The sequence below is a fragment of the Buteo buteo genome, chromosome 21 (genome assembly GCF_964188355.1).
Source record: "Buteo buteo chromosome 21, bButBut1.hap1.1, whole genome shotgun sequence".
NCBI classification, from domain to species: domain Eukaryota; kingdom Metazoa; phylum Chordata; class Aves; order Accipitriformes; family Accipitridae; genus Buteo; species Buteo buteo.
Genome location: NC_134191.1, coordinates 14,826,638 through 14,853,211, shown reverse-complemented (window position 1 = coordinate 14,853,211; position 26,574 = coordinate 14,826,638). Strand labels below are relative to the sequence as shown.

General features: G+C 55.8%; 2 protein-coding genes across 8 annotated transcripts in view; both read left to right on the top strand.

The window, feature by feature from the left end:
* Positions 1-11,287, top strand: part of NCKIPSD (NCK interacting protein with SH3 domain) — a 53,687-nt gene extending 42,400 nt beyond the window's left edge. For 4 of the 5 annotated variants that reach the window (XM_075052643.1, XM_075052646.1, XM_075052647.1 and 1 more), the window contains 5 exons: positions 3,783-3,863; positions 5,177-5,305; positions 7,192-7,284; positions 8,834-9,006; positions 9,584-11,287. In XM_075052643.1, coding sequence (XP_074908744.1) covers positions 3,783-3,863; positions 5,177-5,305; positions 7,192-7,284; positions 8,834-9,006; positions 9,584-9,787 — 680 coding nt within the window. In that variant the 3' untranslated portion in view covers positions 9,788-11,287. The remainder of the gene's footprint in view (positions 1-3,782; positions 3,864-5,176; positions 5,306-7,191; positions 7,285-8,833; positions 9,007-9,583) is intronic. The other variant, XM_075052644.1, reaches the window with a different exon arrangement.
* Positions 11,288-16,675: 5,388 nt separating this feature from the next.
* CELSR3 (cadherin EGF LAG seven-pass G-type receptor 3) overlaps positions 16,676-26,574 on the top strand; it is a 34,750-nt gene continuing 24,851 nt past the window's right edge. For all 3 annotated transcript variants that reach the window (XR_012653884.1, XR_012653883.1, XM_075053531.1), the window contains exon 1: positions 16,676-19,827. Coding sequence is in view for 1 of the 3 variants with exons in the window: in XM_075053531.1 (XP_074909632.1) it covers positions 16,704-19,827 (3,124 nt within the window). In the remaining 2 variants the exon portion in view is untranslated. The remainder of the gene's footprint in view (positions 19,828-26,574) is intronic.

Genomic DNA, 26,574 nt, shown 5'->3' with positions numbered 1-26,574 from the left:
ATTACTCCTGATTTTGTGCTGCCAAAAATAAACTTTACCATCACTAATTCATAAAGGTTGTCTCCAGTTGAGTGTCTTCTGCACCATGTCCAAACAGGCTTCAGTCTCCTGCTCTGTTCCCTGAGCTGTCTTCGTATGGGCAGGGTGGGCTGGTCGCCCTTATTACTCCTTGCCTGGTCACAGTGTTGCTGTCCAGAGCGTTTTGCCAGGGGCTGTGTCATTCCCAGATAGCACAGCTAACCCAGCCTCTTGATATGATGGAGCATCGAGCTCTGACCTAGGTGATTTCTGCACACCTTTGCTAATCTCCACGCAGCACTTCTGGCTGAAGCAGGCCTATCTTCCAGCAAGTGTTAGCTCTGCTTTGGGACATAAAAGCATTGCAGTGGAAGTGGGTGAAAAGCAGCTCTGCTATGTCCTCTGAACTGCCAACATGCAGCTCTGCAGCATCTCTTCTTTCCCTAGCTTCGTCTCAAGGTGAGGGTTTTTTCCGTCCTTGCCGTAATACATAGGCAGTACAGTTGAAGGATGAAAAGCTGCTCCTCCTTTGCTGACAGACTGCTTTTGGTTATAGAAGCCTCCCAAACTGGTGTCCTGATCCTGTGCTGCCTTCCTTGTGCTAAGTTTATGGCGGGCACTTGTGCAAATGTCATCTGTGTGGCATCCAGTCCTCTTGGCCTTCACAGCAGGGCTGCAGAGAAGTGACCATCCTTGACCCAAATGTGTCTGTCCTTCAGAGGTGTTTTAGGGCATTACTAATTTCCTCCTGCCATTCTGGTGCTTATTGCTCCATGTCCTGCCAGCAAATGGCAAGCGGTACCTTGTGCGAAAACATGACCTTGAATCCTAGAACGACTTGAGCTTATTTTGGTACTAAAAACTAGGGAATAGCAGCTGATCCATGACATACTGTGGAATAGCTAATCCCTTCTGCGGATGGCAGGGGCCAGAGCAATTGGTGCCAGCACTAAGCAACTAGGGAGCATTGAACTGGCTGCAGCAGCTCTGCGGGATCCCTCCTGGCTTGTTACTGAAGAGCAGCCGAGGCAGAAGCCCTGTGCGGGGATGCTGGGTGCCTTTGATGAGAAGGCACTTTACCCTGGGGCTGATGCAGGCGTGTTGGCTGCTGGCCAGTTCTTCTGCCAGATGCTTGGGTCTTATTGCTTCTGGACAGCCACTACTTCCCTCTGCTGTGGCTGGCCTGCACATCTATCAGTGTTAGAAGAGCTTATGATAAGCCACAGCGAGGCAGAATTAACCAGAACAATTCCAAAGAAAGCAGACAGGGATAATCCAGTCTGTAATCGTGACTTTCTCCCTTGTTGCAGCTCAGTGTACATGCAAGTTGGCTGTCGGGCTCTTTTCACTTCAGTTGCAGGCAGTTGTGTCTGCTCCCAGTGCCCAGATTTTGCACTGCTGTGTTTAGAGGTTGGAAGCAAGGTCTTTGAAGGCCTCTGACAAATACCTTTCATACATAATAGCAGCTTTCTTAGCAGTACCTCAGTAGGCTTCAGAAATGCAGGTTGGTGAGCAAACAGCCGCATCTCTCCTGCCCTTCATGGCCACTTGAGTGATGCTTATCAGTCTGTTGTCAGCAGAGTCCCTCTGCTTCAGGAGAGTTGTATCAATGCTATTTACTTTCTTGCAGCCACTGGTGCTGGTCTGGAAGGAAAAGCAAAGCTGTGCTTTGACTGGCAATTACTTTGTTGTTCACCATGTTGAGTCTTGGATAAGTCTTGCTACAGCTGGGACAGTCCAAAAACTTGTAGAATCTGTGCTGAGTGAGTGTACCAGATTAATCTGGATTCATCCCAAGTTCAGCTTTCTGACTTGTTTCAGCATCCTTTGATTCAGCACCATTAGGCAAATATGACAAGATTTGCCATCTAGTAGTGGAGTCTGCTGTCAGCCGAGATGAATGGACATCAGTTCATGGCAGATGGGCCAAGGATGTGTAAAACTACCCTCCCCCACCCCCACCCCCAATTAACCTCTTCCTCCATATTTGCTATAGCCACGTGTTTATTGCTGGCTTCTGGTTCTCAGATCATTACTTCATTGCTCCTGATGTTATGAAAGAAAATGTTTTGTTCATGAAAGCCTTACTAGGAACATGGGAACAGCAGGTGCCTATGTGTACCTGCTGCAGTATCCTGCCTCTGACACCCAACTCTTGAAGCCATGGAGGAAAGAATGAAGAAAACTGTGGTGAACAGTTTGTCAGATTCTTTTCTGCTACAGTGAGCTTTGGCATCACTGACACCTTACAGCTGAGAGCTTCTTATGGAAGTATGAATTATATTTAAGTCATTGAATATCCTCCCTCTCTGTTTACCAAAAGTAAACAGCAGTTTCCAGCTTTCCTTTGCTGCCACATGGTCTAGAGTGCTCTCCTACAAACTCTTAATCTCATTAATGCTGTAGTATCTCTGGTTAAGCCCCAAATGATTTATTTTTACTCAAAGTATTTGCTATTTGAAAACTCAGGCATCTTGGGGAGCTCTGACAAAGTCTGCATGTTCTTTGTTTATAGAGGCTTTGCTCACAGAGCTGACTTTCCAGGGGCACGAGGCTGGAATGATTTGCTAGCATTTTTTTTTCCCCATGTTAACAGTAAATCTGAGAGCTGCCAAGTGTTGCAAGTCATTTGGCCAGTCCAGGAGTATGCGGTGACAGTGAAGGTATCGGCCTGTGCAGTCAAAACCAAACTGCAGGGTGCAGGCGCTTAGAGATGGATCAATCTGTGCATAGAGAAGTGAAATGTCTTAAGGGGTTTGGAGCAGGTACTGGAACCAGCATGTATCGTGCAGGGAAGTGGTACTGTTGGGAGAAGCATCATACACTGAAGGGACTTTTTTCTCCTCTAATGAAAAGTAGTTTGGGTCAGTTTTTTTAGATATACATCCTCAGACTCCTTTTAACAAGTGCCCCTAGGCTCTTTCTGGCAGATGTAGCTGAACTTTATGTAGCCAGTGTGTGTGGTAACCTGCTTTATAAAAACAATACTCCTTTCCTATAGTCTTCAGACTTGCTGAACTGGATGGAGGCTACATATGATGATGGCACAGATCCTATTCCATGACTTTTTTTTCTTCTGCAAATATCCATTGAGATGTATCCATTAATTAAAATTCAGGAAAGGCACCGGCTGTGGTTCTGTGGAGCATTCACGTATAGCTGCTGCCAGCGAAAATTGTGTTGGACTAGCAGGCTGCGGGACGTATTAATGCTGGAGACACGTGTGGCCTGGGAGGTGGGCAGATGCACAGCCCGAGTCATGAGCAGTGATCTGGTCTCCCCAGAGACCTTTTATACCTCCAGGCAGAGCTGAGGTAGCGAAAGTAGAGCAGTGCAGAGATGGTAACAAGCAGCATAGCTGTCCGGGGGTGGTGTTGGGTGGAACAAGCAGTATTTTGAGGTGGCCAGATGGATGCTTTTTCTGGGTTCAGTAATTACATAACTATGGGATGTGTCCTGGGACTCTGCAGGGGCGGTTTTTAATTATTCAGATCAAGTCTTCCCAGATCCTCTTAAGTGGAGGGGAAAAAAATTGAGAATTCTTGTTGTGATTATTTTTAAATTGCTTTGGAAATGCATGGCACAGAAGGCATGTGGTGTGCTTAAACAGGGGAAAAAACACCCTTATAGCTCAGTAAATACAGAAATGAGGAGCAGTCTAATCGCGTTAAATGTCTGTATTAAATGTGTGACTTCCCAGCTGCAGCTGGGGAACAGTGTTTCACATCCTCGGAAGAACTAATGGCAGGACCTTTATCTTGCAGATCATCAAAAGATGTGCTACTCTGCACTGGTGCTGGCAATGATGTTCTCCATGGGGGAGCCCCTGCCATATCATCACTATGGTAAGAGCAGCTTACACTTGCAGCTTGGTAGGACAGCAGAGCTGATGGTGGGACATCTGGCGCGTGCTGGCAGACACAGGGAAGGGACCTTTCCTGGGGGCCAAGGTGGGGACATTTAGGGGAAAGCCCAGCACAAGCAGGCCAAGAGTAGGGTCTGCTCTTTATCAGTAGAGCCTGGCTGCTGAAACACTGGGCTGAGAAGCCAGATTTCCAGAGATAGCAGCACAAACCTGGCTTAGAGCAGTGGAGGACTGATGCCATGCTGCAGAAGAGGTGGATTTGCCTATCACTATGACTAAGTGGCATTTTGTTTTACCTCTGCCCTGCATGAAAGCATATACCTCTTACCTGCCTTGGAGATGTTCTGCCTGCTGATGAGGCTGAGAGCCCAGATCGCTCTATGAATGCCCACTAAATCTGTCAGCTGCACAATGTGGCCTCTTCCTGGTCTCCCTTCTAACAGAATGGTGCAGCCCTAAGTATTTCAAGCTTTTAGGGAAGGCAGAGATGATTAAGGGTATTGCTGTCAATAAGGAAGTGCAAATGTTGCGCCAGATCTGCCTGTTTAATCCTCTGTCCTTTCATTCCAACCTTCAGCCAGAAAGCCCTGCCTGCCTGCTTCTTCCCCAAGCCATGTTGTGTTCCCTGTATTTGGGAAACTCTGGGCTCATTTTTCCTAGAAAAGCAGTAGAGATTTTTATAAGCATCTCCTCAGCAGCTTCACCTTAACACCCTAGTAAACACATACAGGATTCAAGCTGGCACAGTAGAGGCAGTGCAACGAGCCTCCACACCTCCTGCTTTTCTCTCCTTGTGTAACCCTGGCAATTATTTCCTGCAGGTGGACTTATTTGCATGAGCTCCTGAGCTTTCCTAATAGCTAAATTGAAAAATGGGTTATTACTAATGATCTGGATGATTACTTTTTTTTAAATAGACGCATTAAACCAGTGGTCAAGAATACAAATATCTTCCTACCTGAAGCCTTCATTCATCACTGTTGCAGCAGTGATGCTGCAATGACAGCTAGAGCAGGATTTGGTGTTTATTTACTCCAAAAAATTGCCAGTGGGGAACCAACTTTCAGCATTCCCCTGCACTCTGGATAGTTCTCTGAACTGCTTGTCTCTCACACAAAAACACTCAGTTGTCTGTCTAATCCACTTGCAGGGTTGTTAAATTCCCTGGAGGCTGACACTGGCACCCCACTAATGGTTTTTAAGCATAAAAGCACAGAGAAGTGGCTTGCATGGTCCCTTGTTGCTTGGTTTATTTTCACTGTGCTGTAAATGCCCCTCTTTTTCCTTGCACAGAACATCTCAACTCTCAGTTTGTGCAGTTCCTGCTGGATGTGATTGAGGATGGGCTGCCCTCGGACACCACCGACCAGCTGCCTGACTTATTTGTCAATGTCCTTCTGGCCTTCAATCTCCACATTCCAGGTTGGTTTGGTGCTGCTCTGCCTTGGCAGGATTTCAGTGGTCTGGAGTGAGGTTGTGAAGAATGGGGAGGGAGAATATCACTGGGTCTTCATCGTGCTATGATAACCTCTCCAGCTCCTCTAGCCTCTGGCAATACACTGTGTTTAAATATTGTGCAAAACCTTAGAGGAAAAAATGGTCTGAGAGCCCATGTCCAACCAACTGACCCTCTGGGGCACAGCAGCTCTGTGAAACCCAGCAGATTTTTCTCTGTACTTTCACACTGCCTGGATCAAAGCAGTTGCTGGGCTGTACGTGCAGAACATGAGTGGGGTTAACTTGTAGGCACAGCTGATTTGGGAGAGAAAATGCTTCAGCAGGCATTTCCTGGTATCAGTCCAGAAAGAAAGTCCTCTGCCTTATGTAGGTCTTGACAAACCTTCTGCTTACCCTTCTGTACCTCTTGAAGTTCATTCAATGCCTATGTGTTGGGGCCAGGCTCTTCAATGTTGGCCTGAGCAGTGCTCTCTCCTGATTGCCCTCGTTCTCTGTCCTCCCTCCCCTGCTGAGCTCCATGAGAACAGACAACACATCTGGTCCCTAGAGAAGGGCATTTGCCCTCTCGCTGCCTGTGAGTTTTGAAGCCTGTTGTTAGAAGATTGTAGTGTATTTCCAGGTCCTGCTAAGAGAGGCCACTCCTTAATCCAAAATCTCCTGTTGCTCCAATTGTCTTTAGTTAATTACTTCCTCTCGTTCTGCTTCATGGCTTTATCCTTGGCTTCGTGGAGCGAGGGGAGGATAAAGCAGCAAGGACGTGTCCAGTAATTTACCTGTTATTTTGGGTTGCGCTTCATTAAAATTTATGTGAAAGTTTCTAATTTCATGTGAAAGTTGATTGCACAGAGACTGATTAAGTGTATCTCTGCTGCTTTCATTCATTACCTCTTCTCACACTTACCCATATACTTCCTGGCTGCAGTAATTAGGCAATAATGCATGACAGGCACTGTGTTTCTGGGGGATTATTGCCCACCTGGGGTGTAGCTGAGAGCAGTGACTTGTTCTCTATGCTAAGATCATGTTAAATGATGTTCAGGTTGCTTATTAGTGGATTGAATTTTTTATTCCTCTATCTGCAAGATTCATCTATCGTACAGTTCAGTGGTGCAGCATTAGTTCAAAAACTCTCCTAAAAACGTATTACATTGATGCTCTTCAATGTAAAGGATCCTAAAGCACTTCACAGCCTGTGAAATATTACAGGGTTGCCAACCCTGTGCCACAGACATAGCCATGCTGTGCTGTTTGGATGCTTCTGAGCGTGCACACTCACACACATGCATAAGGTCTGCTAGGGTGAACATATTTTAGTTACGACAAATCACCCCCAAAGCAGGCTAGGAGACATTTTCTAGAAGAAGTCTTCAGCCCCTACGCTTGCACAGCCTGGTGCCAAGCGCTAGGAAGAACTTTTCCCTTCTGGTCATCCCTTATGACAGCTTGCAAGGCAATAAATTCCAGCAGGGCACTGCTGGTATGAAGTAAGAAGATACCAGAGAGTGAAGCCCTTGTCTTTAGAGGGTTGTGAGCAGAGGTAATGTTTGACAACATAAAGCCTTTGCAAGGTATTTCACAGTATTTGGCTGGCAGGACTGGAGCCCATGTGAATCAGGTGTGCATAGAAAGCACAAAGTCCCAAGTGTTTCATGCATTGTTTCCAGATTTATTTCACCTTCCCTCTCCCTGCCCACCTACTGTGGGGCTGAAACTGTTCATAGCCTGATAGACTGTGGTACCCCAAAGCTCCCCAGAGCACTGATGCGAAATAGGATCCCTCTGCTAGTTTTTTTTTCATTACCATGGTCTTCAGGAAACAAAGGGATATGCTGAACAGGTTTCTTCCTTAGTTCCAGAACACAGTGTGATCATGACTACAATAAGCAAGCACTCGAATGTCAAGACTTTCACAGAAAAGCTGCTGCTGCTGCTGAACAGGGGAGGTGAGTGTTTGCGGCACTATTACATGCCTAGCAGGGGGTGCAGCTAATGGTGACTCAGGGAAACAAGCCCGGTGCTCGTTAAGGGGTAGGATGTGTTGCGGATGCAGGTAGCTGAGGAGCTGTCGGCTCAGGCAGGATGTGCTGCTTCCTGGTGAATTTGTGAGGGTGACAAGCAGCATTGCTGAGGATGGAGCTGCACAAAGAATAAAGTGATGCTAATGGCATCTAGGAAGAGAGGAGAGGGCTGCTGTTTCCGTGTACTTCTGGGTCAGATCAGCCCCATCTTGCAGCATGGCCAGCTGCAATGTAGGCGAGCTCTTGTCTGGGAAGAAAGCTGGTCCTGGGCCATTTCTGTCCTTGGACAGACAGGACTCCATCAGCGCTGGCACACAAACCTCAGCCCGTGCTGGCAATCATCTGCCCCGGGGGACAGATCCAGAGGGAGGTCTTGCCTTCTGAAAAGCTGCTTAGAGTGGAACTTCCCATTTCAGAATTGCCGGCAGAGGGTTAGCTTTGTGTCTGCTCCAGGCATAGAGTGAAATCCACTGTACGTGTGGAGCTTTTGCAAAGCAGATTGCTAGAAAGCTGGAGATCTTCGCAGGAAGAGCAGTGCCAGGTATTTCTGCCTGTGCTGCGTGCCACTATTGTGCTTTCTAATACCTTCTGGAGCACAGGGGCTTTGCTGCCTGAGATTCATTTTGTTGATTTGCTGGTAAATAACTCATCCTGTGATGCTTGCAGCTCATCTTACTCCGGCTTTAGTTCTCTTTGGGGTTGGAAATCATTGTCTCCACACTGTATCAGCCTTATGGCAGCCGGCTTCTCAGTGCTCTTGTCTGGCCTCCTCCCAAAGCCTTTGTTTAGCCCTTTCCCGGCCAGATTCCCTGCAGGGATCACCTTACTGTGAGGGGCTGGCAGAAGAAAGAGGGGGGCCACAACCTAATGAAGATGCTTCTCTTTTGCCTGCCTTCCTGACAACTGCTGGGGGGGGGCTGCAGTGTCCCAGAGCCCCTCGTGGGGTCTGCAGGGACATGTTTTGGAAGACAACAGGATGTCGTGGCTCATTTAAACTTGGAAGTGTTTCTTTTCTTGCTTCTGGGATAGTACTAGCCTGGTCTCTGTGGTGAAAGCTCATGTCTGGTACAGGCTCTGATGGGCTTTTCAGAGGGGTCATTGGACCAGACTTAATAAGTCAGGGAGAAAATGAGTGGTAGCTGTTGAGCAAAAAGGGGAGGCACTGAGAGGTGATGTGCTAATCAGGTCTTACCTGGGATGGTAGGTGAAACACAAATAATGATTAATGCTAATGCTAATGACTTTGGTCTCAGCTTGGTACCCTGCAGAGCCACCGTCCTGATTACGCAGTGTTGTGCAAGGCACTAAGGTCTGCCGGCACAAAAGCTAGCCAGGGGCAGGGAGCAGCTGGCCAAGGCCAGGGGCAGCCTCCTCTCCAAAGCCTGTAGGGTCTAATGAAAGGATGTGCACTGAAGGTGAAGGAGGGGGGCAATGGGGAGCGTGTGGCTTAGCACAGTCTCTCTGCCTCCCTTAGATGATCCAGTTTGTATCTTCAAGCATCAGCCTCAGCCACCGCACTCAGTGCTGAAGTTTCTGCAGGACATCTTTGCCAGCAAGGATACAGCCAGCATCTTCTACCACACGGACATGATGGTCCTCATAGACATCCTGGTGCGGCAGATTGCTGATCTCTCCCCCGGAGATAAGGTGCTTACAGTAACCCATAGGCACTGGGGAAGGGAGCACAGTCCCAAAGCTACAGCGTTTCTCCTGGCCCTCCATGGGGCCTGCTGGTGCAGGCAAGAGTGGAGTCCTGGGGTGGGCACGACATTTCTGGGTGCTCAAATCAACCTTGGGGGCTGAGGAGGAAGAGGGGATTTATCCTGCCCAGCACACAGCAGTAGAAAGGTGTGTTTGAAGAAAGATCTGCCAGGCTTTTGGTGGTCTGTACCCTTCTGTCCAGGGACCTTTGGGAACAGAGACTCTCTGTGAGTAGTAGAAGTGGGAGGGATGTCTCTGTTCTGGTATTGCAAGAGGCAGGGGATGTGCACATGTTTGAGAGTGGGTTAAGAGCAGCACTGGGCTGCTGTGGGAAAAGCAGAGTTTTCCACAGCTACTAATGAGCCTTAAGGAAAACAGGTGCCTCTGGAGTCACTGTCTGGCTGCTGCTGGTGCAGCAGCAGCTGTTCCTGTGCTCATGCTGTAATGGAGGCTGGCATGCTTGTTTATCTCACTTTAAATCTTTCATTGTGCTCTGTGTTTTGTCTCCGCTCCGACTTGGCAGCTGAGGATGGAGTATTTATCTCTGATGCACGCCATCATCCGCTCCACGCCCTATCTGCAGCACCAGCACCGCCTCTCTGACCTGCAGGGCATCTTGCAGCGCATCCTGGGGGAGGAAGAGGAGGGCCAGCAGTGCCAGATGGACAAACTGATCATCTTGGAGATTTATAAGGAGTTCCCAGAAATCTCTCCCGGTACCAGCTAACCGCCCCTCAGCTTGGACTGGAGTTTGAACCACTTGGATTGATGATGTCTCTTGTTGACACTTTCTCCCCATTCCCTTCCAGTACAGCTCATACCTTATATCCCTCCGTGCGAGGCCTAAGGTTGGGACAGCGTTCACCGGCCCTTTAGAAACGCTAGTGGCAGAAAGGGCGTGGGGTGCCCCCAGGGCCTGGTGCTCCGGGGAAGTCAGAGCGGGGTGGGCGCTGGCGCGTGGTTTGCCTGCAAGACTCGGGCAGGAGGTATTTAGGCGACTGGTGTTAGCGAGAAGGGCAGAGAGCTTGCGAGGGACTTAGCAGCTGGAGGTGTGGGGGGGTGTTTAGCTGCGCTGGTGTCCCGAGGTCCCGAAGAGAAAGGCCTTTGCCTTAGAGTATCACTTCTTTTCCATGTGCATCTCTCTCCCTGCAGTGACCAAGTGGAGTCCGCTGGTGCTTGGAAGAAGCTTTCGTAACATCTGTTTTGTTTTCTGCTGCTAGTGCCAATGTGCTGCAGCCCTGCCAAGGGGAGGTAGCTCGCTCGCTGTCTAACGCCTCGTCTAGTGAGCCTTTCACTCCCTCCTGGCCCTCAGCTTTGCCTCTGGGTAGCAGCCCACCTAGGGTCATAGAAGTCTTACCCCAGCAGCTGCTTTTTTCAATCTGCTTTCTATAGTGACGTTTAAATCTGAATTTCTTGCACACTGCGGCAGCCTAGAAGTAATGACCGTGTGGGTGACACAGCCCTTAGGAAGCCTTTGGCCCAGACACAGCCCAAAGATGTGTCCTGCCAAGTGAAAGCTGCCGCTTGCCACCTCTCTCGCAGCGTTGCCCTGGTGCCCCGAGCAGAGGGGCTACACGTGGGCTGGTGCGCTCTGTTCGTGAAGCGTGTGGATTTCTTGCCTTGAGCTTCATAGTAGCTCTGCCTTGCTGCCCTCCCTCTCCACGTGGTAGCACTCAGAGGCAGCGTGAGCCTGGTGTCCAGTAGCTGTTTGTGACTATGCACGAGTGTGGGGAACCCTTATTTATATATTTCCTCTAGGTTTCTAGCAACCGGGATTAACCTGTTTCCCTGTTACAGATAGTCACACACACTAACGTTGGTCTCTTAGATATTCGTGTGCTCAGTCTGGTCACTCCCTGTCCCCAGCTCTTCCTTTGCAGTATCCAGTGTAGGAGCTATTGGAAAGTGGAACTGGTAATACTGGACGCTGTATTTTTTTTTTATTGTTTTTCTTTTTTTAGCTTGAGGCGATGACACGAGCTCTGCTCTGCAGGCCTGGACTCTGGGCACTGGGGCAGTGATGCTTGGGAATGGAGGGGGTTGGCCTGGCAGCCAAGGGGGGCAAAGACCTCCTGAAGTCAGCCTGGGAATGCCCAAGCTTAATAACCCCCCTTGTAGAGTAACCTATTTTTCCCCTGTAAAAATGTATGAATGTCAAAAGGGATCCTGTATTTTCTTAAACACTAAGTGTAACATGCAGAGGAATAAAAATGTCTTAAACTGGACTTCTGTGAACGTAGCCCTGCCTGCCCCCTTCTGTCATGGGGGGACTGAAGCAGTGGGGGTGGGGGCCGCTCGGGTGTCAGCTGCCTGGTAAGGCAAAGCAGTGGGTGCTGATCTTCAAATGGGAGCAATGCAGTCGTTCTCCCACACTCGGCTTCTTGGCGTTGCATTTTCCTACGCCATTGCTGGCAGACAAGGAGTGGTGACAAGGAGTGGAGCAGCTGCCCTTGCTAGGGGCACAGCATCACCCCTGTGGGCCTGCCCAGCATCGTTGCTCTAGATAAGGGTTTGGCAGAGCTGGACTCAGCAGTTCGCTTCCCGCAAGGCATGCACAGCCTCAGCTGGCTCCCAGCAGAGCTGCCGAGGCAGCAAGCCTGCGCGGCAAGGGTTTAACGGTCTGTATCGAGTGCTAATGAATCACGCTTTGGCTGAGGATGCCTGTCTGTTCCTAAACCTCAGTCCTGCTTGTGCTGCTTTGGGGGGTGCCTTGGATGGCAGGGGGTGCGTGTGGTGGGAGGGCAGCGGGCGCTTGGTAAAGCACCGAGTCGGCAGCAGGGAAGCTGATCTCTGCTCCTGGCTACGTGCTGGGGGAGCCAGCCGGACAGTGGGCTACAGCCCTGGCCAAGAGTAGGGGTGTAAATGCCAGGCGCAGGCTGTGCCCCCCCAAAACACGGGGGCTGCATCAAGCACAGCTGCCAGACGAAATGGGGCCGGGGCTGTGTCCCAGCTTCTGTCTCTTTGGCCGGTGTCTCCCAGGCGCCCGGGCTTGCGGCCTTGCAGTTTGTCAAGCTGCACACCTGGGGAGGATGAATCATGATACGTGAGGGCTGCCAGCACTCGCGGACGCCCACCCCGCAGTGGCTCTCCTGTGCCCCCTTGCTCTGTGCAGTGTATAGTTGCCCATTCCCCAGAGATAACCACGGCTTGCCTCTGGATGCTGCTTGGGCTTGTTGTCAGCTTGTGCCCTGCTGCAGTGGTGGGATGTTCCCCTGGCACTTGCCCTCAGTGACGCAGCCCAGGCTTTGCTGTGCCAGGCTGGGGCAAGCCCAGAGCCCGGCAGAAGCCCAGAAGCGGGCAGGACCCGTGGCTCGGCTAGCCTGGAGCACAGCCTTTGGTGACAGTGCCCTGCCTGCCGTGGGGGGCTGGAGGAGCCCTGACAGGGCTGAGCCTGAACAGGCAGAGCCGGTGGCCCCCTTCAGTGTCCCTGGGGGTTGCTCACCCCACGGCCCAGCTGCACAGTAAGCACGATCCCTTCTGCACCAGCACCGTGCTGTCACCGCAGCCGGGGCTGGAAGAGTGGGGGGCAGCCTGCCGTGGAGGGTCCTGGGGGAGAGCTGCACCCGCTGCCCAGGAAAGGCCTTTGCACATTGCAGGGAATCAAACCGCAGCGTGTAAACTCATTATCCCCGAGCCCGCTCAGTGGTTCCTGTTCTGCTCGCGGGTGACAGGCGCAGATAACACGCTTGTGTTTCCATGAGCCATAATAGGCTGCTATTAGAGAGTATCTCCTCGTATTGGTGTGGTTTTATTGTGGTGCAGCAGTAAGGGGTGTTGGGGGACTGGCGTGGGGGGAGCATTACGCTGCCTGTGACCTGCGCCTCTGCTTTATTGTCTGGAATGATTCAATTACAACTATTTTGTGGCAGTAATACCCCGATGATTTTCTCCTCCTCCCCTGAGCTGTCAGCTGGGTAATTAGAACAAATAAACTTGAAAGCCTTCATAATTTTTTAAAAGCATCGCCTCTCTCCTGATTGGGTTTCTTGATGGCAAATCCCCAGTTTGAGGAGGTGCGATGTATAATCCAGCCGGCGGCAGGGGGTCCTGTGAAGCACGTTCCTGTCGCACGTAAGTGCTGCGCTGCCCTTTATTAGGGGAGGTTTCTTGGGTGAACTCTGCGTGGGGCCAGGGCTGCTCTGGCATTAGCCTAACAGCACCAGGAGGGCTCGGGTGGGTTCGTGGGGGTCTGGAGGGGGGGAATGTAAATCCCCCCAGGGCACCGCACGCACATGGCTGGCATGGCCGCAGCCCTGTCAGTGCTGGTGCTGGACCAGCCAAGCCAGAGGCATTTTGTGGTGGCTGAGGAGTTAATCATAGCAGATTATCAAGGTTCAGGAATCCTACAGAGTTTATAAATTAATATGCCAGCTTCTCTGGAGGCTTAGAAATCCACACTCACCAAGTGTCAGCCCTCAGCGTTGTGTAAGCACCACAGGAACTTCTCTCCAGCATGTGCTTGAGCCGCGCTAGCCACTGCTTTAGGGCCTGCTTGGTATTTCCCATGGTGGTCCTGAAACGTGTGCTCAGCCCAGGGGGGCAAGGACAAGCCCTGCTTGCTCTGCTCACCCTGCCACTGCCCGGGTGGTGGCCAGGCCTTGGCTTTTGCATGGGTGATGGTGGTGGAAGGGAGGCACCAGCCCAGCACAGAGAGCCACCGGCTGTGAGGATGGTGCAAGGTGGTTTGGGGACCTGCTAGGCATGTCGCAGACCCTGCTTTGTGTTTGCTTGTTTTGCACCCTAGCAGTGGGAGCCTGCTTGCAGTCAAACCCCAAATCAGCAGGCAGCATGCGCTCTTCCCACCCCCTTGTTTACACTAATGATAATTGATAGGGGACCATCTGTCACCATCGGTGGAACTGAAGCCGGGTGAGAGCCCGTGGTGGTCGTGGTTGGTGGGGGAGCACAGGAACACGGGGCATTGGGCAGAGGCAAAGCACTGGTGATGCCAGGGTTCAGCACCAGAATGCAGGATGCCGCAGCCCCGTCTGCAGCTGGTGCAGAGGGCACCACCACGGCAGCAGTGGCTGGACCCCCTCACGGCCCCTGGACCTGCTGTGCCCAGGGGTCAACATGTCTCCTCTGACCTCCTCCTTGCTGTGGAGGTGGCCTGAGCTGTCCAAAGCAGCGCGCAGCTCCAAAGCAGCCACTCAAATTTCAGGCAAGGGTCCACGGGACCTTGCGCAGCCTTGTTAGGTTTCATGCGGGGTGGGAGCATGTTCAGCTCCCCAGGAGTGTGGGAGAGTGCGCGTTGCTCTGGTGCTGGGAGCAAGGGCTGAGTGAGCGGAGGAGCCCCACCTCTGGTGTGAATCCATCCCACTGTTAACTCATGCCTTTTGGGGAGCTGTGTAGGGGCTGCACAAGGGGTGCCAGCGGTGCCCAGCCTGGCTGCGGTGTTGGCACGGAGGTCCCCCTGCTCCCCAGCCTACCCACCCTGAACTGCAGCCCATCCAGCACAGCGGCACGGGGGGCTCCCCTTGGAGCTGGGATGTGCATGGAAGCACTGTGTGTCCTGTGTACTTCCTGCCCTTCCCTAGCCCATCCTAAATTCTACCCATCTCCCAAATTTACTCTATTTTTTCCCCAGCATGGCTCTTCTCTTCCCTAGCACACGCCTCAGCCACCGTGGCTCAGGCTCCCCTCTTCTTCAACAGGATGCGGCCAAGGATGTTTCTCCCGCCGCGGCGCACTGAACGCTAATGAGGATGTAAACCCCTGTTATTCCTAAACCTATTACAAGCTTCAGTGGATTAGGCTGCAATATTAGTTGATTGAGATCAAACCAACAGCTAAGTTACAAGGCTGATACGCTAATGAACCATCCGATGCAAGGGCCCCAAACTGAATTTTCCTTCTCCCGTGTTGATGCCTCACCTGGTGGGTGGGGGTGGCTGAGGTCTGCATCGGGGACAGGAGCAGGCCAGCTAAATCCCTGCCACGCGGTGGCGGAGCCGAGCGGCAGGGGCTGTGACACCCTGGGCACAGCCTGGGAGAGCTACCGCCCTGCGGTGCAGGACAAGGGGAAGCCCTTTCTCATGCATGCGGTAAAAAAAAACATCCCCGAAGATGCCAAACTTGGTGCTGCTTGCAGATGGACATGGACGGGCAGAGGGAGCCGTTAGGGCTGCAAAGCATCAGCAGTGCCTCCTGCCAAAAGACCGGCGTTTTCCTGCCTCGCCCCTTCTGCTAGCAGCAGGGCGGCTAACCCCAGGGTCTCTTCTCGGCACCTGGGGGAAGCGGCCGGGCCCCGGGGATGCCAGCAGGAGCACGAGGACCATGCTTGTTACCTGGTGCGCTGGCAGTGCTGGGGGTCGTCGTCCGTGGGCCCTGGGCCCCCCGCCTGACGAGCTCCACTTTCGGCTGGGAGGCTCCGAGCCCTCCTGCCTGGGGCGCAGGCAAGCATCCCCGCAGCACTAGCAGGACTAGGGGCTGGCTGGGATGCAGCCCCTCATCGCGTCCCAGCAGCCAAGCACCAGCCTGGGCCACGGCGAGGGGAGGCCGAGCCGTACCACTGTCAGCCATCACTGGATCTGGCACGGCGGGGCTCTGCGCGCCTGGAGGGGCAGCCACGGGTGGGTGGCCGTGAGCCGGCTGGAGGAGGCGGGTTGTGCCGGCGGGCAGCTCGCCGGCCGCCCTTGCAACGCTGGCCGGCCTGCGCTGCCCGGCAGCGGCCATGCCTCCCGTGAGGGCTAACGCGCTTGTGCGCGATGGCCGGCGGGTCTCCCTTGAGGGCGGGCACACCTCGCACCAGGGCAGGTGTGCCGCGCGTGGCGGCGGCAAGCCCAGACAGTGCCTGGCACGGCTGGCACCCGGGGACACGTCCCTCACACGGGGGGAACACGTCCCTCACACGGGGGGGACACGTCCCTCACACCCAGGGACACGTCCCTCACACGGGGGGGACACGTCCCTCACACGGGGGGACACATCCCTCACACCCGGGGACACGTCCCTCACACGGGGGGGACACGTCCCTCACACGAGGGGACACGTCCCTCACACAGGGGGACACGTCCCTCACACCCAGGGACACGTCCCTCACACGGGGGGACACATCCCTCACACGGGGGGGACACGTCCCTCACATGAGGGGACACGTCCCTCACACGGGGGGACACGTCCCTCACACGGGGGGGACACGTCCCTCACACCCGGGGACATGTCCCTCACACGGGGGGGACACGTCCCTCACACGAGGGGACACATCCCTCACACGGGGGGGACACGTCGCTCGCGCGCTGCCCGTGCCCCCTCTCCCCGGGGCTGCCCCTCCGCGCTGCGCAGAGGAGCCCGGCCGGCGGCCCCGGGGAGGACGACGGCCCCGCCGCCGCAGGGCGGAGGAGCGGGGCGGCCGGCGCCCGCCCGCCCGCCCGCTCTCCCTCCTCCCGCTCTCCCTCCTCCCCTCCCTCAAGATGGCGGCGCCGGGGCGGGCGGGGGCGCGTAGCGGGGGCGGGGCGGGCCGGGGCGGGGCGGCGGGAGCCATGTTGGGGCTGCGGGAGGAGCCGCCGCCGCCGCCACCCCCGGCAGCAGCAGCAGCGGCAGCGGCGCAGCGGGGCGGGGGGCGGCCATCGCCGCCGCTAGGCGGGGGCGGTGCCGAGCCCAGCCGCCGTGCGCCCGGGCCGGGCGGCGGCCGCCGAGGCACCATGGCGGCGGAGGAGCCGGTGGCCGCCCCGAGCCGCCGCCGCCGCTGCTGCCGCCGCCGCCATCGGGGGCCGCCGCCGCCGCCGCTGCTGCTGCCGCTGCTGCTGATGCTCCCTTTGTTCCCCCCCGGGCTGGGGGCCGCCGCGCCGCCGGGCTGGGGACCGCCGGCCCGCGGAGGCTGCCCCGCCGCCGTGCCGTGCTGGGCGGCGGCGGCTCCCCCGGGGCTGGCCGCGGCGCCGCGCCGCCGGTCCCCGTCGCGCTGCCCGCCCCGCGCCGCCCCGCCGCGCCCGCTCCCCTTCCCGTCTCCGTCGCCGTCCCCGGGGCGGCGGGGTCGGCGCGCAGCCCCCAACCGCCACCCGCTGTTCCCCCAGTATAACTACCAGGCGGAGGTGGCGGAGAACCAGCCGGCGGGGACGGCGGTGGTGGCGGTGGCGGCCCAGGACCCCGACGGGGGCGAGGCGGGGCGGCTGGTGTACTCCATGGACGCCCTGATGAACAGCCGCTCGCGGGAGCTCTTCAGCATCGACCCGCGGGCCGGGCTCATCACCACCACGCAGGCCCTGGACCGCGAGAGCATGGAGCTGCACTACTTCCGCGTGACGGCCGCCGACCACGGGGCGCCCCGGCTCTCGGCCACCACCATGGTGGCCATCGCCGTGGCCGACCGCAACGACCACGACCCCGTCTTCGAGCAGGGCGAGTACCGGGAGACCATCCGGGAGAACGTGGAGGAGGGATACCCCATCCTGCAGCTGCGGGCCACCGACGTCGACTCCCCGCCCAACGCCAACATCCGCTACCGCTTCGTCAACGAGCGGGCCGCCCACGCCGTCTTCGAGATCGACCCCCGCTCCGGCCTCATCACCACCAGCGGGCCGGTGGACAGGGAGAAGATGGAGAGGTACTCCTTGGTGGTGGAGGCCAACGACCAGGGGAGGGAGCCGGGGCCCCGCTCCGCCACAGTCAAGGTCTACATCACGGTCCTTGACGAGAACGACAACACCCCCCAGTTCAGCGAGAAGCGCTACATCGTCCAGGTGAGGGAGGACATACGGCCCCACACCGAGATCCTGCGCGTCACTGCCACGGACCTGGACAAGGACAACAACGCGCTGGTCCACTACAACATCATCAGCGGGAACAGCCGGGGACAGTTCTCCATCGACAGCATCACTGGGGAGATACAGGTGGTGGCCCCGCTGGATTTTGAGGTGGAGCGGGAGTACGCCCTGAGGATCCGGGCTCAGGATGCCGGGCGCCCTCCCCTCTCCAACAACACCGGCATGGCCAGCATCCAGGTGGTGGACATCAACGACCATGCCCCCATCTTTGTCAGCACCCCTTTCCAAATCTCCGTCCTGGAGAACGCTCCCCTCGGCCACTCCGTCATCCACATCCAGGCCGTGGATGCGGACTACGGTGAGAACTCGCGCCTGGAGTACAAACTGACGGGGGTCTCGGCCGACACGCCCTTCGTGGTGAACAGTGCCACGGGGTGGATCACGGTCAGCGGGCCCTTGGACCGGGAGTCGGTTGAGCACTATTTTTTTGGGGTAGAGGCTCGGGACCACGGCTCTCCATCTTTATCCGCCTCCGCCAGTGTCACCATCACTGTCATGGATGTCAACGACAACCGACCTGAGTTTACCCAGAAGGAGTACTTCATCCGCCTGAACGAGGACGCGGCCGTAGGGACCAGTGTCCTCAGCGTCACAGCGATCGACCGGGATGTGAACAGTGCTATCACCTACCAGATCACGGGAGGCAACACGCGGAACCGCTTCTCCATCAGCACGCAAGGCGGGATGGGTCTCATCACTCTCTCTCTGCCGCTGGACTACAAACAGGAGAGGCGCTACGTGCTCACCGTGACGGCCTCTGATCGCACCCTGCGTGACAACTGCCACGTTCACATCAACATCACAGATGCCAACACACACCGGCCCGTGTTCCAGAGTGCCCACTACTCTGTGAGCATCAACGAGGACCGGCCTGTGGGCAGCACTGTAGTGGTGATCAGTGCCACGGACGATGATGTGGGGGAAAACGCCCGCATCACATACTATCTAGAAGACAACGTCCCTCAGTTTCGCATTGATCCAGACTCCGGGGCCATCACTCTCCAGGCAGAACTGGACTATGAGGACCAGGTCACGTACACGTTGGCTATCACTGCCAAGGACAACGGGATCCCCCAGAAAGCAGACACCACCTACGTTGAAATCATGGTGAATGACGTTAATGACAATGCCCCCCAGTTTGTCAGCCCTCATTACCAGGGCATGATCTCTGAGGACGCACCTCCCTTCACCAGCGTGCTCCAGATCTCTGCCACCGACCGGGATGCCCACACCAACGGGCGAGTGCAGTACACCTTCCAGAACGGGGAGGATGGGGATGGAGACTTCACCATAGAGCCCACTTCGGGGATCATTCGCACTGTCCGCAGGCTGGACCGTGAGAATGTTCCTGTCTACGAGCTGACTGCGTACGCTGTGGACAGGGGCATCCCTCCTCAGCGAACTCCTGTCCATATCCAGGTTACCATTCAGGATGTGAATGACAACGCCCCTGTCTTTCCTGCTGAAGAGTTTGAGGTCTTGGTGAAGGAGAACAGCATCGTAGGCTCCGTTGTGGCCCAAATCACAGCCATCGACCCGGATGAGGGACCCAATGCCCAGATCATGTACCAAATTGTGGAAGGCAACATCCCCGAGATATTCCAGATGGACATCTTTTCTGGAGAGCTCACAGCCTTGATAGACCTGGATTATGAGACAAAACCCGAGTACGTGATTGTAGTGCAGGCCACCTCTGCCCCTCTGGTCAGCAGAGCCACAGTCCACATCAAACTTATTGACCAGAATGACAACAGCCCTGTTCTGAAGAACTTCCAGATCCTGTTCAATAACTATGTGTCCAATAAGTCCAACACCTTCCCCTCGGGCGTCATAGGGAAGGTCCCAGCTTATGACCCAGATGTGTCTGACCGCCTCTTCTACACCTTTGAGCGGGGAAATGAACTGCACTTGTTGATTGTAAATCAATCGAGCGGGGAGCTGAGGCTGAGCCGTAAGCTGGACAACAACCGTCCACTCGTGGCCTCCATGCTGATGACTGTCACAGGTAGGGTGTGAAAATCATTAAACCTTTAGTGCAGTACCTTTGGGGGGGCTCTGTGTGGTCCCCCTCGGGGAGCCCATTCTGCATTGGGGGGGGCATGTTGGGGACTGGCAACAAGATTTGGATTGGGAGTCCCTTTCAGTCGGGGAGTAGTAGTGGAGGGGCTGGGAAGGGTGGCAGTGGGGGGGCATACTACAGCGGAGCGCTCTGTAAGGGGGCTGAGGCCGGAGGTGGTCTGCAAGAACAAAGCATCGTTACTCAGCTGTGAGGATCGCTTGTAGCTGCTAGCGAGACACCTTTGGAGGTGCTCTCGCCAGCGAGGCTGTGATGTGCGCTGTAGGGTGCTGGCCAGGCAAGCAGCTGGTTCCCGGGGTGGCCAAGCTGCCAGCCCAGGGGCTGGCACGCCGCTTTGCTCCCAAGCCCAGGTGGCTTTTCTCCCTGCTGGGACCGAACGCTTCCCTGGCTGTGCTCGGGAGGGAGGGATTGAACTCGGGGCGGAGGGAGCCTTCTTAAAAATACCCATCTGCTGGTAGCAAACGGTTCAGTCTGGATTCTGGCTGTGGCACCTACCGACACCTGTGCTTTGTGGTGCAGCTTCTAAAATCTGGTACCGTCTTTCTGCAGCCAACTTAGTGTTGCAGGGGACAGCTGTGACAAACCTCAGAGCGCGGTGCTTAAAACTCTCGCATCGTGTGTTGCCGGAGTATCCAAATGCGGATGCTAGTGGTAGCTGCCGGGGTGGCTTTGGGGAGTGTTGGGGTCCCCTCCAGCCCAGCTGAGGGCAGGGCAATGATGGACCTAGGGGCTCGTCTGTGAGAAAGCAGGGTTTGGACCCGGAGATCTCTGCTGCCTGAGCTTTGCCTTCACCATCAGCCTTTCTTTGCTTGCGGATGTGTGATCTGAAATGGAGGCATCCGTCCATCGCTGAACCAAGGAGCGGCTCCGGGGGAGGGAGGGCAAGAGCCCTCTTTGGAGGGGCCAAGCGCCGAATTACCGAGAGTGCCTGGGGAGCTGTACATTAAATCGTGATGCTCCCCTGACACTTGGCTACAGCTGCCCTCCCTTTTTACTTCTCTCTGTCCAGCTTATTCAGTGAGAGGAGGATTTCTTTCAAAGATGGAGCGAGGGCTTTAAGAGGAGACCTGTTCAAGGCAATTCTGCATGGCCAGCACCAGCCCGTCAGTGGATTGGGGCTCTTTGGGGGTTAATTGTAACCAGAGGGCTGGCTGAGAGCGGTGCAGGCACACACATGCCCATCGCTGGAGATGGGGGTGGTTTTGACCTTTCCAGCTTCTGCCCGAGTGTGTTTATGCGAGCCCTGCCTCCTCACACACTTAACCCTGCACAAAGGCAGGAGACAATCACGTCCCGAAGTCCTGCGTCGAGCCGCCTCGCGGCGAGGGGGCCCTTGCAATTGGAGTGTCGTCATCTTCCAGCGGGAAGGGAGACTGGGAGAGGTGCGCTCACGAAGGAGGGGAGAAGATGGAAGGGGAAGAGCCGTACCGGGGAGGGAAGTGAGACACTAGAAAACGGGCCTTTTGTTGGCTTTGATAGTGGCTGTGGAGGTGGAGGTCTGGTTTGGTTTTTCCATCTTTATTGTTTGAAGCCCCCCGCCCAGCTGGCAGCTCCGTCGGCCCCATGCTGTCGCTGTGTGCAGGGGGAGGGTGGGCAGGTGGGTTTGCAGAGCTGGCGGCCAGGACATTCAGACCCGGCTGCATTGTTTGCCCAGGCGCAGCGTCGGGCTGGAGCGCCTTCCTCCTGCAGGAAGGCAACAATAGCACCTAGGTGGGTGCCCCGAGGGTCCACATCCAAGGAGAGAGCAGCTTCCCTGCCTGCCTGTGAGCTTTATGGTCCCTTTGAGCGAGGCTGGATCCCCCTAAAACACAGGGTGAGGGGCCCTTCTGCCTGCCTCTGAGCTGCATATGTTCTCAGCTCAGCCCCTTGTAGGAGGCAGGGAAGACTTGGGCCATCACAAACCAGTGCCTTTCCAGGGGGACTGACGGCCTCAAAACTGACCCCAGCTCCTTGCAGACAACGTGGGCACCTATGGCTGCTAAAAAACTGCTTTTGGCCACCGAGGATGCAAGACAGTGGGGTGGTAGGGCTGTGTCCATGGCCAGCAGCACAGTGCGAAATCAGGGCGTTGTAGGAGACCGATGTCATGTTGACTTTAAACCATTCCAGACTGGTTTCACTGGGCCAGGCTGCTGGGCTGGTGGCGAGGGTGGAGGCTCAGCCGCACTCAGCTGTGGCTGGTGCGTTACCCTTGTTCCTCTCGAGCTCTTTGTACACAGCTCCCCTCAGCCTGCAGCCCAGGAGCTTGGCCTGGCGAGGGGACCCATTTGTCCAAGATATCTCACCTAAAATCCCAGCCTGGCAGGGAGGACCTCCCTAGGGCACATTTGTCCTGACTCCTGTGTCTGAACACACCAGAGCCATCTTTTCAAGCCGGGTAAGGGTCCCAGGGCTGCCCTGGCCTTTCGGAACTTGCATGCCTCTCCTTTCTTGAGGAGCCCACTCTCAGGAGCTTCCTCTCCTGTTGGTCCATCACAACTGGAGGTGCTGACCACAAAGTTAGGGTGGGAGACAAGGATTTCTGTTCCTGCTTAGTGCACGGTTTTGGAGTCATCTTGGTTATTATATTTTAGTCCCTGTCTTTAGAGCTACCGGGAGAGTGACATTCATATTCTGTGCTGGGTGAGGGGAGTCTGATTTACTTCTGAGATCTCTTAACTTGTCAAGTATCATCAAAATCTTGAGATGTCTGCCAAAGCCCTTCAGAGGTGGTGAGGAATGTTCACCTTACCTGTGCCTGTCTCCTCCTTTCCTGGCTTCTCCATCTGGAGGTGTCTTACTGCTCCTCAGCTGCAAATGTGAAAGCTACCCCGTCTGTCCTCAGAGCACCCTCGCCATCTCTGGGGTGGCCGCTCAGGGTGTTGCAGTCAGAGCGGTGGCTTTTGGTCTCTTGGACACTGGCTCTGCCACCCAGAAGAGGACAGGCGGTGATGCACCAGAGCCTATTTCTGAGCTCCTGGTCACCCCAAGTGGAGGGGGGTCCTGGGTCAGGGAGGCTGTTTTTGCTGAGCTGCCTTCTTCCCAATCCCTGGAGCTCCCTGGCAGACTGAAGGCTCAAATGTTTGCTGTAGGGGAAGAAGAACCTCTGCTAGTGACTCCAGGGCCCTTGGGTTGGGAGCGTTGGCTGGAGCCCATGCCTAGTGCCGCATGGCGGGCTGGGGTGCTGCCCGGGGATCAGGAGAGCCTCTGGCAGCACAGGGGGACAGGAGAGATGGGCCCTTGCCCTGGCAGACCCAGGAGACCCTTGGGCAGCAGTCAGCAGTCCTGCTCCCCCCCCAAGAGGTTTCCAGTGCAGGCCTGGAGCTCCATTCCCAGGCTGACAGCATAGCTCCCCGGGAGGAACCTGCTGCCCATCATGCTCTCCGGCTGGAGCTCCTCTTTCTGTAGCTTCGCTGCTTTTGAAGCTGGTAATTGTCAGTCCTGGAAGTGCAAACACAGTGACCTGGTGCTGCCCAGCACAGGGGTTAGAGCCGCTCACATCCCTTCTCCCTGTTCCTTTCCCTGTAGGCATGTTTCTGGGGCTCCTCGTTCTGCTGCATGAATATTCACCAGGCACCAGCTCTCCAGCCACAGGATTTAATCAGAAGGGCTGAGCATTCGTGATTAAAATGCCTCCCAGGGGGGGTCAGTGCCTCCAGCCAGCTTTGGGCTTTCTTTTGGTAGCTTTTTTTTTTTTTTTCCACCCTGTTTGCAGCAGGTCATTCTCTTAACCATCTGCTTCCCCTTGCACGGAGCTGAGGGGGGAGGCAGCCCTGGCTGTAATGCTGAGGTGGGACAGTGTATTATGGGGGACCTTATTGAGGAGGGCTGTGGGGCCAGGGCTGGGCTCCACATTGCTGTGGGGAACTGGGAAAGGGGCACCTGGGCTTTCCTGCCGTGGGCTGGGCAATGCTAAAGGTGTCAGGCACCCTGCAGCCCACCTTATTACCCGGCCACAGCATCCTTGCTCCTGAGAGGCATTGCTGGCCTCCAGTCTGCCCCAGGACTCAGCATCGCATCAGCCAAGGCCTAACAACAGCCATAAATCAGGCAGATGTCTGCCTGCCTATTGCTGGGCACTGAGCAGCCCTTGGGGAGAGCGAGAGCTGTCCTCTGGGCCTCATGGCTGCTTCTGGGTGAACCATGAGCCGGAGAGAGGAGAGGGGGAGGCAGCTGGGCTCAAACCGAGCTCGTACTTGCCTTGGTCAAAGAGGCGAACTGCGAGGAGGGGACAAAGGGAGAGGAGAGGGAGCAGGGACACGGCACAGCTTCCCACTGAGAAGGGAGCTGGTGTCAAAGCGGTGGCATCCCAGGGTGCTGCCGCAGCGGGTGGTCCCTCAGGGAGGGATGCCAGGTTGCTGGTGGCTTGGGAAGCATCTTATGCCAAGTATGGCTGAGCGAGGATTGTGGCTTTTTGCTCACTCCTGCCTCCCCAGGGCTGGGTGATCTCTGCAGCCCATGAGCGTCTTGCAGAGAAAGATGCCTTGGGGGACACAGGTGACGATGCCAGTTCCTTGCGCCGAGCCCAGACAGGTCTAAATCCCCTGGCACATCCAGCCAGGTGCTGGACAGAGCTGTTTGGTAACCACTGCTCATGCTGCCCTCCATGTCGGAGCCAGCAGGTTGTCACACAGAGGGGTCGTTTCTCACCTTGCTTCTATACGGGGTGGGAGCAGTTTGATTTCAGAGAGAAGCAACCCCCCTTCCCCCAGGAGATTAGCTCCTGGGTGACTGTACTGGCACTGCTGCTCCCCCAGCCCGGTGCGAGCCTTATCTCCAGAGCACCAGCCCCGGTGCGCAGGCTGGTGCTTGCACGGGAATTTGCAGGGTCGCCAGAAAGCTTTCACCTTCTGAAGAATAGAAGAGAGAGGGGGAAAAAAGGGAGGCATTTCAATCTTTAAATCCTCCTGTACTGCAAACTTCAAACGGGGCTGGGGGAAATTAAAAGGCTTTGCAGCGCAGCAGCCATGGGAAGAGAGGAACAGTAAAGGCAGCTTTGCACATGGGGCTTGGAGCTGGGGCACGGGTAGCGGATGGGGGGCTGGCATTTACACCCCTGGCCCTTGTTGGGGCTGGGACTGACCAGGGTGCCTGGAACCCTGCTGCCCCTCATGCCACCTTGCACTGGGTTGCAGGAGATGAAGCAGTGCTGAGCAGGGTCTGGCTGAGTTTGCCAGGCTTGTTTCGCAAGTGGCCTCAGCATAGGCTGGCCAGGGCTGCCTGGTGGCAACGGTACGGTCTGTTAGTCAGTCCTGCGCGTTCTGGTAGAAACGCTCATTTGAGCAGCTGCCCAGGTTACATCTGTGTGCGGGAGATGTGCCGTGCAGTTATGTGCCATTTGGAAGGGCGGGCAGGGGAGGTGCAGTGGCACAGGGCTGTGCTGCGCCTTCGCACGGCTGAGGACAGGATCACCTTGAAGACTGTGCATCCCCTCCCTGCTCTGAACAGCACAGGGTGGTGTCACACCCGTGTCTCCCAGGCCGGGAGAGGGGCAGAGATTAGAGTGTGTGAGGGAACGAGCAGCTTTCCTGTGTTCATACCAGTAATGCACTGTGGTCCCTCCGGGGCCACTGCGGGCTAGACTGGACCGTGGCACCTTTGAAAGGTGCAAGGTCCTTCTAACAGGGTGGTCACACCGGTGTGCTTGGTTATAACACACACGGCTGCCCTCTGGACTGTGAACAGCCAGAGCTGCTGAGGGCTCGTCCTTCAGCTTTCTGGCTGCGAGCTGAAGGGACAGAGCCTGAGCAGCCCAGCCTTGGGTGCCTGGTTTACCCACACCAGTGTGTGCTGGAGGATGGGTGAGGGCTGGGGTGAGGCAGATTGGGGGCTGCCCTCTGTGATGCTGGGGGCATCTTTGCTTTAGCCTCTCTTCCCTTGAAGTGAGATCCACCTTCCTGTCTACCTTTTCACAAGCCCATCTCCCATGTCAGCATTTAAATTGGGGCCCAGAGTGTTGAACCTGACACAGATGCCCAGGAGAGGATGCATGAGGCTGTCTCCGTGGAGCCGATTTACCTGCCAGGATGCTGATTTACCAGCCAGCGGTCAGCATGGCAGATAGGGAAAGGGAAGCATCCCAGAAAACTCCTCACCTGTCGTTCGGGTGGCCTTGCCTGCAGACAGGCATATAAGCAGGCAAACCCAGTATCCCTGGGGAAGGGGGTGGCTTGCATTTGCCACTTATTGGTCACATGTAGGGGATGTTACAGCAAGGCTTGGTACCCAGGAATAGTCCTGGGAGTCACCGTTGAGATGTGCTGATGTAAATGTTGTCTTGGTATGGTGATGAGAGCCAGGCTTCCAAGAAAACGTTGGGGTTTGGGGCTCTCAGGTAGATGTGGGGTGAGAGATGGGAACAGCAGGCAACAGCTGTGTGCTGCCAACATCTGTGGGGCACCAGTGTTGGGGTGCTGGCAATGGGCTGGAAAGCGGATCGTCCCATTTCACCAGGAGCAGTGAGGTTCTTGATGAGCCTCATTGAGCGTTTCTGGGGCCGCAGAGGTTGGCGCAGTCCTTGCTTCGTCATGCTGAAGGCTGGCTTTGCCTGCTGGAGCCTGTGCTGGGAGTGGAGAGCCCAGGAGGAGAGGGACTGGGAGACCGGAGGTGTCCTGGAGCAGCAGGCAGGCTTCTCCCTCCGGGTTCCCCAGCCAAAGCGGCTAGCAAAGGTGCCTGGGGTGGCCTGAGGGAGGGGGA